General features: G+C 41.6%; 1 protein-coding gene across 5 annotated transcripts in view; it reads right to left on the reverse strand.

Moving 5' to 3' along the window:
* The window catches only part of LOC134357975 (uncharacterized), a 152,993-nt gene that overhangs the window by 79,094 nt on the left and 59,783 nt on the right, over positions 1–14,116 (reverse strand). For all 5 annotated transcript variants that reach the window (XR_010020767.1, XM_063069807.1, XM_063069805.1 and 2 more), the window contains exons 7-8: positions 10,669–10,760; positions 1,649–1,770 (exon numbers count right to left, since the gene is read on the reverse strand). Coding sequence is in view for 4 of the 5 variants with exons in the window: in XM_063069807.1 (XP_062925877.1) it covers positions 1,649–1,770; positions 10,669–10,760 (214 nt within the window). In the remaining variant the exon portion in view is untranslated. The remainder of the gene's footprint in view (positions 1–1,648; positions 1,771–10,668; positions 10,761–14,116) is intronic.

Genomic DNA, 14,116 nt, shown 5'->3' on the forward strand with positions numbered 1-14,116 from the left:
AGCTGTTTCCAAAGATGCAAGTAAAGGAGTCGCCATTTCATGCCATCTTGACAAATTCTGTTGGAACTCAGCAATTCAGGCAATATCTATGGACAGGAATAAACTATTGATGTTTTGGTCCAAGGCCCTTCATCAGGACTCAAAAACTCAGTGAATGCAAATGATAATTTGGTTAATATGATTCCATGAGTGCAAGTATGACAAGCTGCTCCAAGTATTGCAAATCCCTTTAAAACACTGAATTGAACTGAGCAATATTAGGTTGGGATGATTTAATCATCCTGAAAGAGCAGTTTATCCTTGATTTTCAAAGCCAATGCTCTTTTGATCTTCTCTGGAGCTGTTAGGAGTCACCGGGTACAAATGATCCACCAGATGACAAACTGCAGGTTTGATACGACTTAAAACCTTACCTAGTTTCTATAAGAAAACCATGATGACTTCAGACTGAGCTTTCACTCTGATACATACCTGGACAATTTTCACTTGTACTGAAATGGAAGTAGACCTAAGGCAATCATTGCTTAATAGTCATATATGGTAGCATTGAAACTCACCATTCCAAGGAAATGATGTGCTTCAGGATCTCTGCAAAGCCCTGACAATGCATTCAGACCTCCTGGCAGGCCAGGCAATACTCCAAGCATGTATAGTAAAGATTATACAGGAAAAAGAAAAGTATTAGAGGTGTGGATTATGGTGTGAATAAAAGGGATTAGCTTTTATTGCCTTTCTCAACAGGCAGCCCCCATTATGGTCTTCATCTGAACCTTCTGTAGCAGAACACAAATGGGGCTTTGTCTTTTGTGAGTCACATTTTCCCTATAGCCTGGCTATAGCACACTCCAAACAGATTTAGAACCACTCAGCAAATGATTAGAGAAAACATAAGCTAATGGCCAATCTATGCATATCATACCAATGACTATTTAATGGTGCAGTTGAAGTAAGCAGATGGAATTAGTGATATCTGCTCAGGGCACAATGACCAATATAACTTATGATTTAATTCTGATAAACCCTACTCAAAGACTTAATCACAAAATATTATCACCATTGCCCGTATGGATCTAACTTTATCAATTTGACAATGTGAGGTTAATGAACACTTTGAGATTGATCATCATACTTTATTAAAAAGGATCATGCACTGAAAATCAAATATTTATTTTAACTGACTATAAAATAGTAAAGATTATAAAGGAGAAAAAAACAATATTACAGGTGTGGATTATGGTGTGAATAAAAGGGAATAGCCTTTACTGGTTCTATGCATTTATTGGTGGCTATTGTACTTATTGGCTATAAAGCACCAGGGATATCACAAGCATGTGAAAAGCACCGTATTCATCAGTCTTTTACCCTCACTCTATGTACTGATCCTTACAGACCCTGGAAACAGCCAAGGGCTTTTTGGTATACCTTGCTCTCTATTAACACAATAATTTCAGTCACCGATGTAAATAGAATGAAGTAACATACGAGAACAAAAACATAAATATAGTTAATATCCAAATAAAAATCAACTTTTAAGAGAAACATACAAATTATTTATAATAGCTGAAACCTCTACTTAACAAGATCATTTACTGAATCAACATTCTTTTTTTAAATGTGTTCTTTTACTTTAAATTTCTCAATTATATACCTGAGTCATTTGCTGTGTACTCATTATGAATGAAAGTTTTCCATAGAAGATCAGCAGTCCTTGACTTTTTGGCCTCCATTGTCATAAATTGATAACATTTTGTCTCCTTTTGTTGATGAATCCTAAAATAGTTTTTAAGGTGCATTAGCAAATAAATATTGCAATTTCAACAAACTTTCTACTATATTTTAATAATTATAGAATACTTCTATATCATGAAAAGAAAACACAATTTTCTTCAACTACAATATTTGGAACAGTAAACAGAAAAGAATTACATTTGACATATGAACTACAATCATTCAAAAGCAATTTATAACTACTTCTGGACACATGTCTCAGTGGCATCTCCTAACACAGATGAGTTATTTAAAGTTTATCATTTTCATCTTAATGTCCAGAATAGTATTTTATACCACGTTTCCTTCAACTCAGAAAATTAGACAATTTTGGGTTAAGTAAGACTTTGAAGATTTATCTTAATGAAAGGCTGATCAACAAGGACATTAACTGATTGGTTCTCTTTTATTGGAATGCTTTCAAAAATAAGTCAAGCTCATTTTGAGCTAATAATCAACCTCTTGAATTAAGTTTACTATCTCAAGTAAGTACACTACAAGTTGTAGGAGATTAAAAACAGAATACCAAAATAGTATTAGTTGTCTACTATTCATCAGAAATGTAGACATTTCTAATATTCTCTATGATTGCTGTATGGAAGGAGGTATTTTGGACAAATTTCATCTTCTGTCTTAACTAAAGCATTGCACCAGATGTGTGGCGGCAGCTTTATAGAGTATGAATCAATTGGACTCTCTCAGTATGCTCTGTAACAACTGCTGTTGGTGGTTTGACTGGTAGTTATAGAAGCATACTGTAAGTGAGTCTAAGTTTATTAAACCTCCCAACTTGGACAGACAAGATATGAACAAAATCTATACCATGATACTAATCAAATAAACAGATCTACTGGGCAAAACGACTTCCATCTCAGTCACTAACATGCATTGTTTTCTCCAGATTTTACATAGAAACAAGCAAAGGAAAGATGAACTGGATTAGTGCAAATACTAAATAATACTGATTATGGAAATGTTAAATTTTTTTTTTAACTACAGATGTTAGCAATCTAAACTAAAAACAGAAAATCCTGGAGATGGCTGATCTGTTGTGTCACGCAAACACTGCATACCACTGATTACTGTCTTAGAATGCAGTCAACAATATTTAATAATGACATATTTGTAAGAAATAGACTTTTCTCCAATGTTTTACTAAGTGTGGATGTGCAGTGGAAAGGGCTGCAATATTACCATATTTATAACGGTGTAGATTTATATGACAAACCAGAGAAAACCTTAATGATTTTCTGTGCTTTGAAACCCCTATCTTGTCCTTGCCCAAAGCACATCTTCCATTAAAAGTTACTTTCCTTCTGCACAAGCACCAAATGGATACAAGGGGAAGCATCTATAACTTGATGCTATTTTATACATATTTGTACTCATAATAAAAATATAACAATCAGCTAACCTTGTACATACCATTGTTCAACTATATTGCACCTTTGGCGGCCCAAACAGTTCTATACCCTTTGTGACAAGAATACACATAGATTAAGATGTAGCTGGCCTGGGCTGGCACCAGTGGAATCAGCAGTTAGTCTGCCACCTGTCTTCAGGAGAGAGAGAGATAAGGAAAACAATGGAACAGCATTTGGAGATGTTAATGAAGGAAGGAGAGCTGTCAAGTTCAGCTCACCCTTTGAACCCTGAACTCTCTGAAGTGATGGACAGGCGATATACCAGCAGGGGGATAAAAAGGGACAGGTTCGCTAAGGCAGGACACACACGACACCCAAGGTAACGAGACCCTGGAAGCGGTGCGCCTCTCACAAGTCGGTGGGAAGTTTGGAAAGGCACGATCGGCGGGAACCTGGTGTGTGTCCACCCTTGCCTGGGTGCTGGGTTCACCGCAGAGAAACGATCATATCCGGAAACGGAGGGGTCACGGTCGGTGACCTCAGATGACAATACAAAGGACTCGCCTGAAAGCTGACTGCGCAGATCTGTGTAGAAGCCTTGAATATTCATTCGTTTTTGCTTTCTCTCTCCTTCCCCCCACTGTCCATCTCTCACGGCAGCGATTACTGCGAACTGAACTGAACTAAATTGAACCGAACTTTGCGTCACTTTGAAACTGGTCATTTACCCCTAGACAATGATAGAGTTTGATTGATCCTGTTATCTTAATTCTGTGTACATGTGTGTTTATCATTGCTGAACTGTTGCATTTATTATCCTTTTGATTAGAGTACTGTGTTGCTTGTTTCTTTAATAAAACTTCCTTAGTTCTAGTAATCCAGACTCCAACTGAGTGATCCATTTCTGCTGGTTTGGCAACCCAGTTACGGGGTACGTAACATAAGTGGGGTTCTCGTCCGCGATTTTGAATGCTAAATTTGGGACGGAGTAAATTGATTGGGTCAAAATTCCCGAAAGAAAGAAAAGACAAACAGCAGAAATGGAGGCTGAGGAAATTATAAAGGCGCCGACCTTGGAGGCATTAGAGGATGCCAGGAAATCGGAATTGGTAGCTGTGGCCAAACAGTTGAATCTTGCTAAGGGGAAGTCGACAATGAGGAGAGAGGAGATACACAGAGCTATCGTAGAGCACTATGTATCTAAAGGTGTGTTTCCCCAAGGCGAGCTGGATGTGGTGTCTATTGAAAAACCTGCCGGAGACGCGGTACAGGTGCAGCTTGAAAAACTGAGACTCGAGCACGAGTTCCGGGTACGGCAGTTGGAGCGAGAAGAGAAAGAGAGGGACAGACAGTTGGAGCGAGAAGAGAAAGAGAGAGAGTTAGAAAGGCAGGAGAAAGAGAAACAGTTAGAAAGGCAGGAGAGAGAGTTAGAAAGGCAGGAGAGAGAGAGAGAGAGAGACAGTTGGAGAGAGAAGAGAAAGAGAGGCAATGGGAGCGAGAAGAGAGAGTGAGGCAGAGGGAAAGGGAATTTGAGCTGGAGAAGTTAAAGATAAGGGCCGAGCAGGGGCCCGTGCTGAACCAAGGTGGAGGGTTCCGGGCGACCCAGGAGGTTAGGCTGGTTCCCCCATTTGACGATACCGACGTGGATCGGTACTTTCTCCATTTCGAAAAAGTTGCTACAAGTCAGGACTGGCCGAGGGATAAGTGGGCTGTCTTGCTTCAGAGTGTACTGAAAGCGAAAGCCCAAGAAGCTTACTCAGCTTTGTCCGTGGAAGATGCCCAGAGGTATGAGGTGGTGAAAGAGGCCATTCTCAGGATTTATGAGTTGGTCCCGGAGGCATACCGGCAGAGGTTCCGGAATGCGAGGAAGCAGTGGGACCGCACGTATTTAGAGTTCACCCGTGAGATGCAGACATATTGTGAGTGTTGGTGCGCCTCGAAGCGGGTAGAGGGGGATTATGACAGACTGCTACAGCTGATCCTGATTGAGCAGTTTAAAGGTTGTGTCCCTGAGGGTATGAGACCCTACCTAGATGAGAAAGAGGCAGCCACGTTAGCTGCAACTGCTAAGTTAGCGGATGAGTATGCGTTGACGCATAAAATGAAGTTTGCCCCGAGTAAAGGCTACCAGAAGGGTAGTCAGGATGGTGGGGAGAGTCCGCCAGAAAAGTCAGAAAGTAAGCCGGGGACTAGTGAAAAGGATAAGGTAGACCGGGAGCAGTCTGGTAGGAAGTCTCCTGGGGTCGTCTGTTATAATTGCGGGAAAGTCGGACACTTTGCGTCCAGGTGCTTTGCCCCAAAGAAGGAGACGGGAAAAGGAAAAACGGCGATTTTGACTGGCTGTATCAAGCTGGTAAACGAACCGCTAGGGAAGGACAGGTCTGCCAAAGTTCAGGAAGGGCGCGAGAGGTTTATCTCGGCCGGATTGGTGTCGGTGAAGGAGGGGTTAAAACCAGTTCCAGTGCGGATCTGGAGAGACACGGGAGCGTGTCAGTCACTGATACTGAAGAGTGTATTAGAGTTTAGCTCAGAGACCCAGACTGGGGAGGTCAAGGTCAATGGTATTGGGGAAGGGACAGAGACAGTCCCTTTGCGCCAGGTACACTTACAAAGCAACCTGGTCTCTGGACTAGTCACGATCGGGGTGAGGTCTGAATTACCGATGAAAGGCGTGAAAGTCTTGCTCGGTAATGACGTCGCCGGGGGAATCGTGTTCCCAGTCGTGAGACTGACAGGTCAGCCTGCCAGCATTGAGGCCCCACCCATGGACTCACAGGTTCATCACAGGACTGCGGTAGTAAATTTAGCTGAGACGTTTCTGCCAGCCTTGTACGAGAAGGGGGTAGAAAGTGAAAAGGAGGAGTGTAGCGAGACAAGAGGTAGTGAGGGAGCTGGGACAGACTTAGCATTAGCCAGGAAAGAATTTGTGCAGGCACAGGAGCGAGACGAGGGGCTGATGGTTTTGGCAGAGGCAGCTCTCTCTGACACAGACTTAACAAGGGAACTAGTAGGCTATTGTGTGGAGGAGGAAGTGCTAAGGAAGAAAGGGAAACCAAGTACCGTACTCGCAGATGAGGAATGGGGGGTGGTGCAAAAGAGTTATGGGGATGAGGTTTTTAACCTGGCCCACAAGGTACCCCCTGGTGGACATTTTGCGGTACTGGAGGGAACAGTTGGTGGAATCATGAAAGAGGTTTACCGGCTGCACCGGAGGAAGGATGTTATTGATTATGGCCGACGCGAACGGAGACGGTCACAGGCTGTTGATATGCTAACAAACTTAGTCGGTGTTAGTGCGGAAATCAATGAAGCTAGGGTCCCCCTGATAAGAGAAGAAAACCATTTTGAAAAGATGAGTATGGTATCGACCAGATGAGAGAAGGCTATTGTTTTGGCCAGCTCTGCTGATAAGGTCTCTCCCATAATCCCTGAACAAAGTGACTGTTTAGGAGAAGTAATTAAACGACTCGCACACGCGTGTTTGATTGTCCCGAGGCGATGCAAAGAACTGGGACGTTGGGTGGTGTCTGTTATACTTGGCCAGCCTAGCGAGCACCAGCCTAGCGAGCACCATCCCTATAGAATGAGTAATTCAGTGACTAAAGGGCTGACAAACACAGAGGTGTGTATTGGCAATGTAATATAGCTGTCTGAAGCCAGCTTGACAGTGAACCTCGCAAAAAGTGAGTTCGGCCACGCGAAGGTCACTTATCTGGGATTTGTGGTAGGACAGGGGCAGCTGGCTCCGATGCAGGCTAAGGTGCGAGCTATCTCGGAGGTCCCCACCCTGACAGACAAGAGAGCCCTGAGAAGGTTCTTGGGGATGGTGGGATACTATAGGAAATTTTGCAAAAACTTTGCGGATATTTCCCTCCCTCTCACTAAGCTCTTGCCACAGTATGCGAAGTTTGTATGGAACGACCTTTGCCAACAAGCCTTCAAGAGTCTGAAGGCGATTCTGTGTCACCATCCTGTGCTAAATGCGCCTGATTTTTCAAAACCCTTCTCCCTAGCAACAGATGCTAGCGACGAAGCTGCCGGGGCGGTGCTGTTGCAGACAGACAAAGAGGGGGTTGAGCACCCAGTCGCTTACTTCTCCAAGAAATTTAATACCCATCAGAGAAATTATTCCACTGTGGAAAAGGAGTTACTGGCCATCATACTAGCATTGCAACATTTTGAAGTTTATATTTGCCCGGCACGAAAACCATTGGTAATTTACACCGACCACAACCCTTTAGTGTTTTTGGCCAATATGAAAGATAAAAACAAAAGATTGCTAAGTTGGAGTCTGGTGCTACAGGAATTTGATATCAAAATTACACATATAAAAGGGACGGAAAATGTGATTGCTGACTGTCTGTCAAGGTGTTCACAACTTCAAATTTGCTGTATTAGCCAAATAGCTGATAAAGATGTATATTTGTGTGTATCAAATAATGTATTCATGTTTGTAATTTTTACCCCCGATAAAAATCCTTAAAGGGGGGAAGTGTGACAAGAATACACATAGATTAAGATGTAGCTGGCCTGGGCTGGCACTAGTGGAATCAGCAGCTGGTCTGCCACCTGTCTTCAGGAGAGAGAGAGATAAGGAAAACAATGGAACAGCATTTGGAGATGTTAATGAAGGAAGGAGAGCTGTCAAGATCGGCTCCCCCTTTGAACCCTGAACTGTTTGAAGTGATGGACAGGTGATACCCCAGCAGGGGGATAAAAAGGGACAGGTTCGCTAAGGCAGGACACACACGACACCCGAGGTAACGAGACCCTGGAAGCGGTGCGTCTCTCACAAGTCGGTGGGAAGTTTGGAAAGGCACGATCGGCGGGAACCTGGTGTGTGTCCACCCTTGCCTGGGTGCTGGGTTCACCGCAGAGAAACGATCGTATCTGGAAACGGAGGGGTCACGGTCGTTGACCTCAGATGACATCACAAAAGACTTGCCCGACAGCTGACAGCGAAGGTCTGTGTGTGGAAGCCTTGAATATTCATTCGTTTTTGCTCTCTCTCTCTCCTTCCCCCCACTGTCCATCTCTCACGGCAGCGATTACTGCGAACTGAACTGAACTAAATTGAACTGAACTTTGCGTCACTGTGAAACTGGTCATTTACCCCTAGACAATGATAGAGCTTGATTGATCCTGTTATCTTAAGTCTGTGTACATGTGTATTTATCATTGCTGAACTGTTGCATTTATTATCCTTTTGATTAGAGTACTGTGTTGCTTGTTTCTTTAATAAAACTTTCTTAGTTCTAGTAATCCAGACTCCAACTGAGTGATCCATTTCTGCTGGTTTGGCAACCCAGTTACGGGGTACGTAACACCTTCTCCAATAGCTGCTACACAAACATACTGTCAATGCAGCAGACTAGGCCAAACAGACATGTTAGATGATTCTGAGCAATAATTTGAGGCCTAAATGTACCGCTCTGAATTGTGTCACCTCAATATAAATTGGATTGACTGGCAGTGATAGGAGCACACTGAGAGAGTTTAGTTGATTCACGCTGTATAAAGCTACTGCCAAACTCTTGGTGCAATGTATCAGCAATTCTAGAAGTCTATTGGAAAACAAAATACTATAGGTTTCTTACACTGTTGAAATCACTCTGAAATTCAGCCATTATGGCAACAGCCTACACACTCCAGATCAACGGCCATAGTAAGTGCCAGCTTTTCCCCCTCTAAAACACTGAAGAGAAGCACAAGGTATGGCCCATTTCAGTACACATTAAAACTTCCTGACAACTGTTCACTAAGAAATCTATAATTACACTCTGCTTGTGGATTTTGTACTCCATAAGCAGATCTTGACAATGTTAGCCATAAGTCAAAGTTTTTTCAGCATGCCATAATTGGGCTTGTGCTGACTGTTCAGGATCAATAAATTAATGCATGAAACGTTTTTCCATGGCATAATGCATCTTTGCTTTCAGGAGACCCACCTGAGTGTAATCTTTATCCAGCACACAGCACAAGCAGCATATATTATAGATAACTTTAAAATTAGTCTCAATGTAATAGTTACTTGACTCATCACTTTTATAATCTCAGGCAAAGATGGTTAGTTATTCATCAAATATAAACACAGAACAGTAATGCACAGGAACCTATGTGCCAAACTAATTCAATTAGCATTTGAATGCCTAATTAAACTAATCCCTCTGTCTTCAAAATGTCAATGTCCCTTTGTTCTCTGCACATTCATGTGCCAATCTAAGAGCATCTTAAACACCTTTATTGTATTTACCTCCACTATCACCCCGATGATGCATTTCAGGCACCCAGCACTGTGAAAAAGTTTTTCCCCCCGTACATTTCCTTTGAACTTGCCTCCTCTCACTTTAAAAGCATGTCCTTTAAACAATTCAGCCTTGGGGAAAAAGATACTGGCTGTTTACTCTATCCATGCCTCTCATAATGGTCTCTCCTAAGTTTCTGTGGCTCCAGAGAAAACAACAATGGTTTGTCCAACCTCTCAAAGCATATACCCACTAATCCAGGCGGCATTCCAGAAAACTACTTCTTCACGCTCTCCAAAACCTCCATGTCCTTACCAAAATGGGGCAACCAGAATTGAATGCAATACTCCAGATGTAATCCAACTAGAATTTTATAAAGCTGCACAAGATTTTTAGCTTGACAAGTTCCCACAATGCACTAATGAAACACACTTTCCAAACACAATTAGCTTTGCTAAACTTTTCATAGTATCTGTATGATTTGTACTAATAACCTTAAGATAGATATCATATACTGCTTCTTTCCTTTTATCTTTTTTTGCCACCGTTGTAAAGCTGGTTATGAAAAGTTCACTGGGAATCCCATACCTGATCTCCCTCTGGGAGGTAGGTGTAAAAATCATGGAAGAACTGAATCTTTTGTTATCATTTTCTAAAACAGCAGCTAAAATTGTCCTGAGAGACCCTACTCAACTCCGGCAATCCTCTTGCTGATTCTAGTAACAAGTATTCTTCCCTAAAATTGTTGAGGCCAGTTCAGTGTATTGTGAACATTACTTACAATATTTTTGTGCACCAATAACCTAAGGAATTTTAATAAATTTTTGCAGTTCTATGACGACTTAACAAGCGGAATACCAGGTATCTACCCAAATTGAATTGCATTAATTTTGGGAAGGGAGCTTCCAGCTATATTGCTTTCTCTTAACCATTAGACTTGAAGTTACCTCAGACATCATTAAATACTTATTAAAAATAATGAGTAAACTTGGAACAGAAATTAAAACATATTTATACTATACAGATGATACACAACAAAATAAATATAGGGCAAAGAGTAGAATGGATAAAATTTTTACTCTGCTGTGATCAGCATTTTAGACATCATTCATATTCACAGTCTTTCAGTGTTATAGGCACATTAAGCAAACTACAATAACATAACAATAAATATAAATACTAAGCATATGCATTTATCTTTAACGATATATTTCACAAGCAACTCCATCAATTAGGATGAAAATGTGCAATATACTAATTTTAATAATGCAACTTTATTTAACACTGTCTACCTTCGTAGTTGTGAAAGTCCTAAAGGAAATGGATTCTCTCCTCCTTGTGGTTCTTGCAACAAGAACTGTACATAACTGTGAGGTAATGGTACCTGATTAACAGGAATACATATATCAATCAATTCCAATTAAAATTATTTATAACAAAAATATGCAAACCACAAGAGGTACAAGAGGAATATACATTGTTATAGATCATAAATATATAGAATTTGTAATATCCCAATTGTGGGTGGGGCTCCTGGGGCAGGAAACTATTGCTTGCATAATAAAAGTGGAAAAGGTTATCCTCCTACTAATTTTTTCACAGGTTTTACCTGATGGGGGTAATCTATGAATATAATTTATTTGCTCCAAATTCTATCATTCTTTACGGTGTCATATTTAAGAGTAAAATTATCTGAAAATGTAGAGCTTGTTTTCAATGGATAACTTGAATGATACTTTGAACTGAAAATGTAGTAGGTGTAGGAGCCTTTAATTTAACAGCATTAAAGTGCAATAGACAAACCAAGAATCAGGAGTTATCACTCAGCAAATATTAACAAAACAACATTTAATAAAGAACAGAGGAAAGCAACAAATCAGTTTGTGGTTTTGGTAGCACTATGGCTGGGGACAGTGGGTTGTTCCAAACCAAATGCCCTTTATAAGATCAGTGCAGATTCTTTTCCCTCATATTTTTGTATTTCCTTATGATGTAAAAGCAAGACATTCAGCTGAACATGCCCATGTTGGTTCTCAAAACTTTCCCATTAATCCCTTCCCAGCTTACTGTTTTAATCAACTTTCTGTTGAAGCTTTCTCTCATAAGGCATTTGCAGATGTCTTTAGTAAGTCCTGATACATATTTATCATACTAACTAATCAAACCCCCTCATTATTTCATCAAAGAACTCTATCTAAAAGTTGACAAACAGGATTTACTTTTTATCATTCTTTGTCAGTCCATGTTTCATAAACAAGGAGTTGATGCTATCATCTGAAAAATTTCCTTTTCACAAACGTTTTCGTGATAGGCTTAAAACTAGCCTTCTTTCCTTTCTTTAAAAATATGAATGGATATATATTCACTTGGAAAATAATCTTAAGATATTTTTAATTGGCGAACTACAATCATTGCGAGTAGTTGATTGTTTGGCTGAGGCGGCACAAGGTTTCAAAAGAGCTTGGGGCTTTTCGGGACTTTCTGTGGGCTGCAATCTAAATGATCTAATAGACACTCAGCAAAGTCAAATAAAAAGAAGCAAGGTGCAAGTGGAGCACACCACGGGTGGAGCGGATAACGTTAGAGCGGTCAGGCTTTGGCTCAAGAAGCTTAGGTGAGAACAGGCTGGGCTGACAACAGACAGAGGCTGTAACTCAGTGTGTAGTAAGTTTTCTTTTCTTTTTCTTCATCTATGAGTATATAGCTAGTGCATTGACAATAGGTCCAGTGTTTGTGGTATGTAAACACAAAATAATCTGCAGATGCTGTAAAAGATTAAAGCAACACTTTCAGTACGCTGGATGAACTCAGCAGGTCGGGCAGCATCAGTCAGAAACGATGAGTCAACGTTTCGGGCCAGATCCCTTCATCAGGACTGAAGAATGAAAGATGGGGAAGGATTTGAAGAATGCTTGTAGCGTCAGTTGATAGACCAGTAATTTGAAAGACAAAGGGGTGGGGGAGGGGAAGCATTGACATCATAGCCCTGAAAACAATGGGTAGTAGAATCGTGTGGTAGTACAATGTGTGAATCGTTGAAACACTGGGAGACTTGCACTCTCCCTGATAACTACATGTGCATGAAGTGCACTGAGCTGCAACTCCTTAGTTTCTGTGTTAAGGAACTGAAGCTGCACCTATATGACCTTTGAGTAATACAGGAGAATGAGGAGGTGAAAGGTAGTCACCCCTAAGTTACAGGAGCAGGTACTTGGGTGACACTCAGGAGAGGAAAAGAGAATAGGCAGTCAGTGCAGAGTATTCCTATGGCTGTTCTCCTCAATAATAAGTACACCACCTTGGATACCATTAGAGGGTTACGGTCTACCAGAGTGAAACCGCAGCAACCAGGTCTCTGGCACTGAGTGTGGCTTAGAAGGGAAGAAGGAGAAGAGGAGTGCAATAGTGATATGCGATTCCAAAGTTAGAGCAGAAGATAAGAGATTCTTTGGATGTGAGCGAGAGACCTGAATGGTGTGTTTGCCTCCCAGGTGCCAAGGTCAGGGATGTCTCAGATCAGGTCCACAGCATTCTAAATGAGGAGAATGAGCAGCAGGAAGTCGTGGTACATGTAAGTACTAATGACACAGGCAAGAAAAAGAAAGAGGTCCTGAAGACAGAATATAGGAAGTTAGGCAGAAAGATTAAAAGCAAGACCTCCAGGACAGTAATATCTAGATTGCTGCCTGTGCCATACACCAATAAGGGTAAGAATAGGATGATTTGTCAGATGAATGTGTGGCTAAGGAATCAGTGTACGGGGCATGAGTTCAGATTTCCGGATCACTGGCATCTCTTCTAGGGAAAGCATGGTGTGCACAAAACGAAGGGTGACCAACATCCTTGCGGGCAGGTTTGCTAGAGCTGTTTGGATGAGTATAAGCTAATTAGTGAGGAAAGAACCAGAGTGATAAGACTGAGGATAGGCAGTTGGTAGGTGGGCAGTAAATAGATGAAGCATGTAGTGCAACTGTGAGGAAGGACAGGCAGATGATATGGCAAAATTGCAGTTACTGGAAGGAGTTGAAGTGTAACATGAGGACAAAATCAAAAAGGGTGATGAATACAGGATTGAAGACTCAGAGTCAGAGTAGTACAGCACAGAAAAAGGCCCTTCAACCAATGCCAAAATCATTTAGACTCCCACTCCCATCAACCTGCACCAGCACCATAGTCCTCCTTACCCATACTATCCATGTACCTATCTAAAAGGAAAGGAAAGGTACGTTGCATCCAGAGATTCTCCAGTTAGCGGACGATTTCCCTCCACGCCTCTCTGACATAGTGGGGAACCGCGTACAAGGCAAGTCACAGCAGTGGTTTGCCATTGCCTTCTGACAGGCAAGTTTCCAAAGAGATCGCCAGCTCATAACCCAGCATGGATGGAACGCGTGCAGGGGAGCCAGCTGGATTCGAACTTGGAACTTTCGTCCCGAAGTCCAGCACTGATGCCACTACGCCACCAGCTGGGTCTCAGGAAGGGTCCTGGCGAAGGGTCTTGACCCAAAACGTTGACTGTACTTCTTCCTATAGATGCTGCCTGGCCTGCTGTGTTCCACCAGCATTTTGTTTGTGTTGCTTGAATTTCCAGCATCCGCAGATTTTCTCGTGTTTGCATTTTTAAGATCCTTGTGAATTTTCTCTGTACTCTTTCAAACTCATTTACATCTTTCCTGTAGGTAGGTGACCAAAACTGCACACAATCGTCCAAATTAAGCCTTACCAACACCACACAACTTC

This window comes from Mobula hypostoma, chromosome 17, assembly GCF_963921235.1.
Source record: "Mobula hypostoma chromosome 17, sMobHyp1.1, whole genome shotgun sequence".
Classification (NCBI taxonomy): Eukaryota; Metazoa; Chordata; class Chondrichthyes; order Myliobatiformes; family Myliobatidae; genus Mobula; species Mobula hypostoma.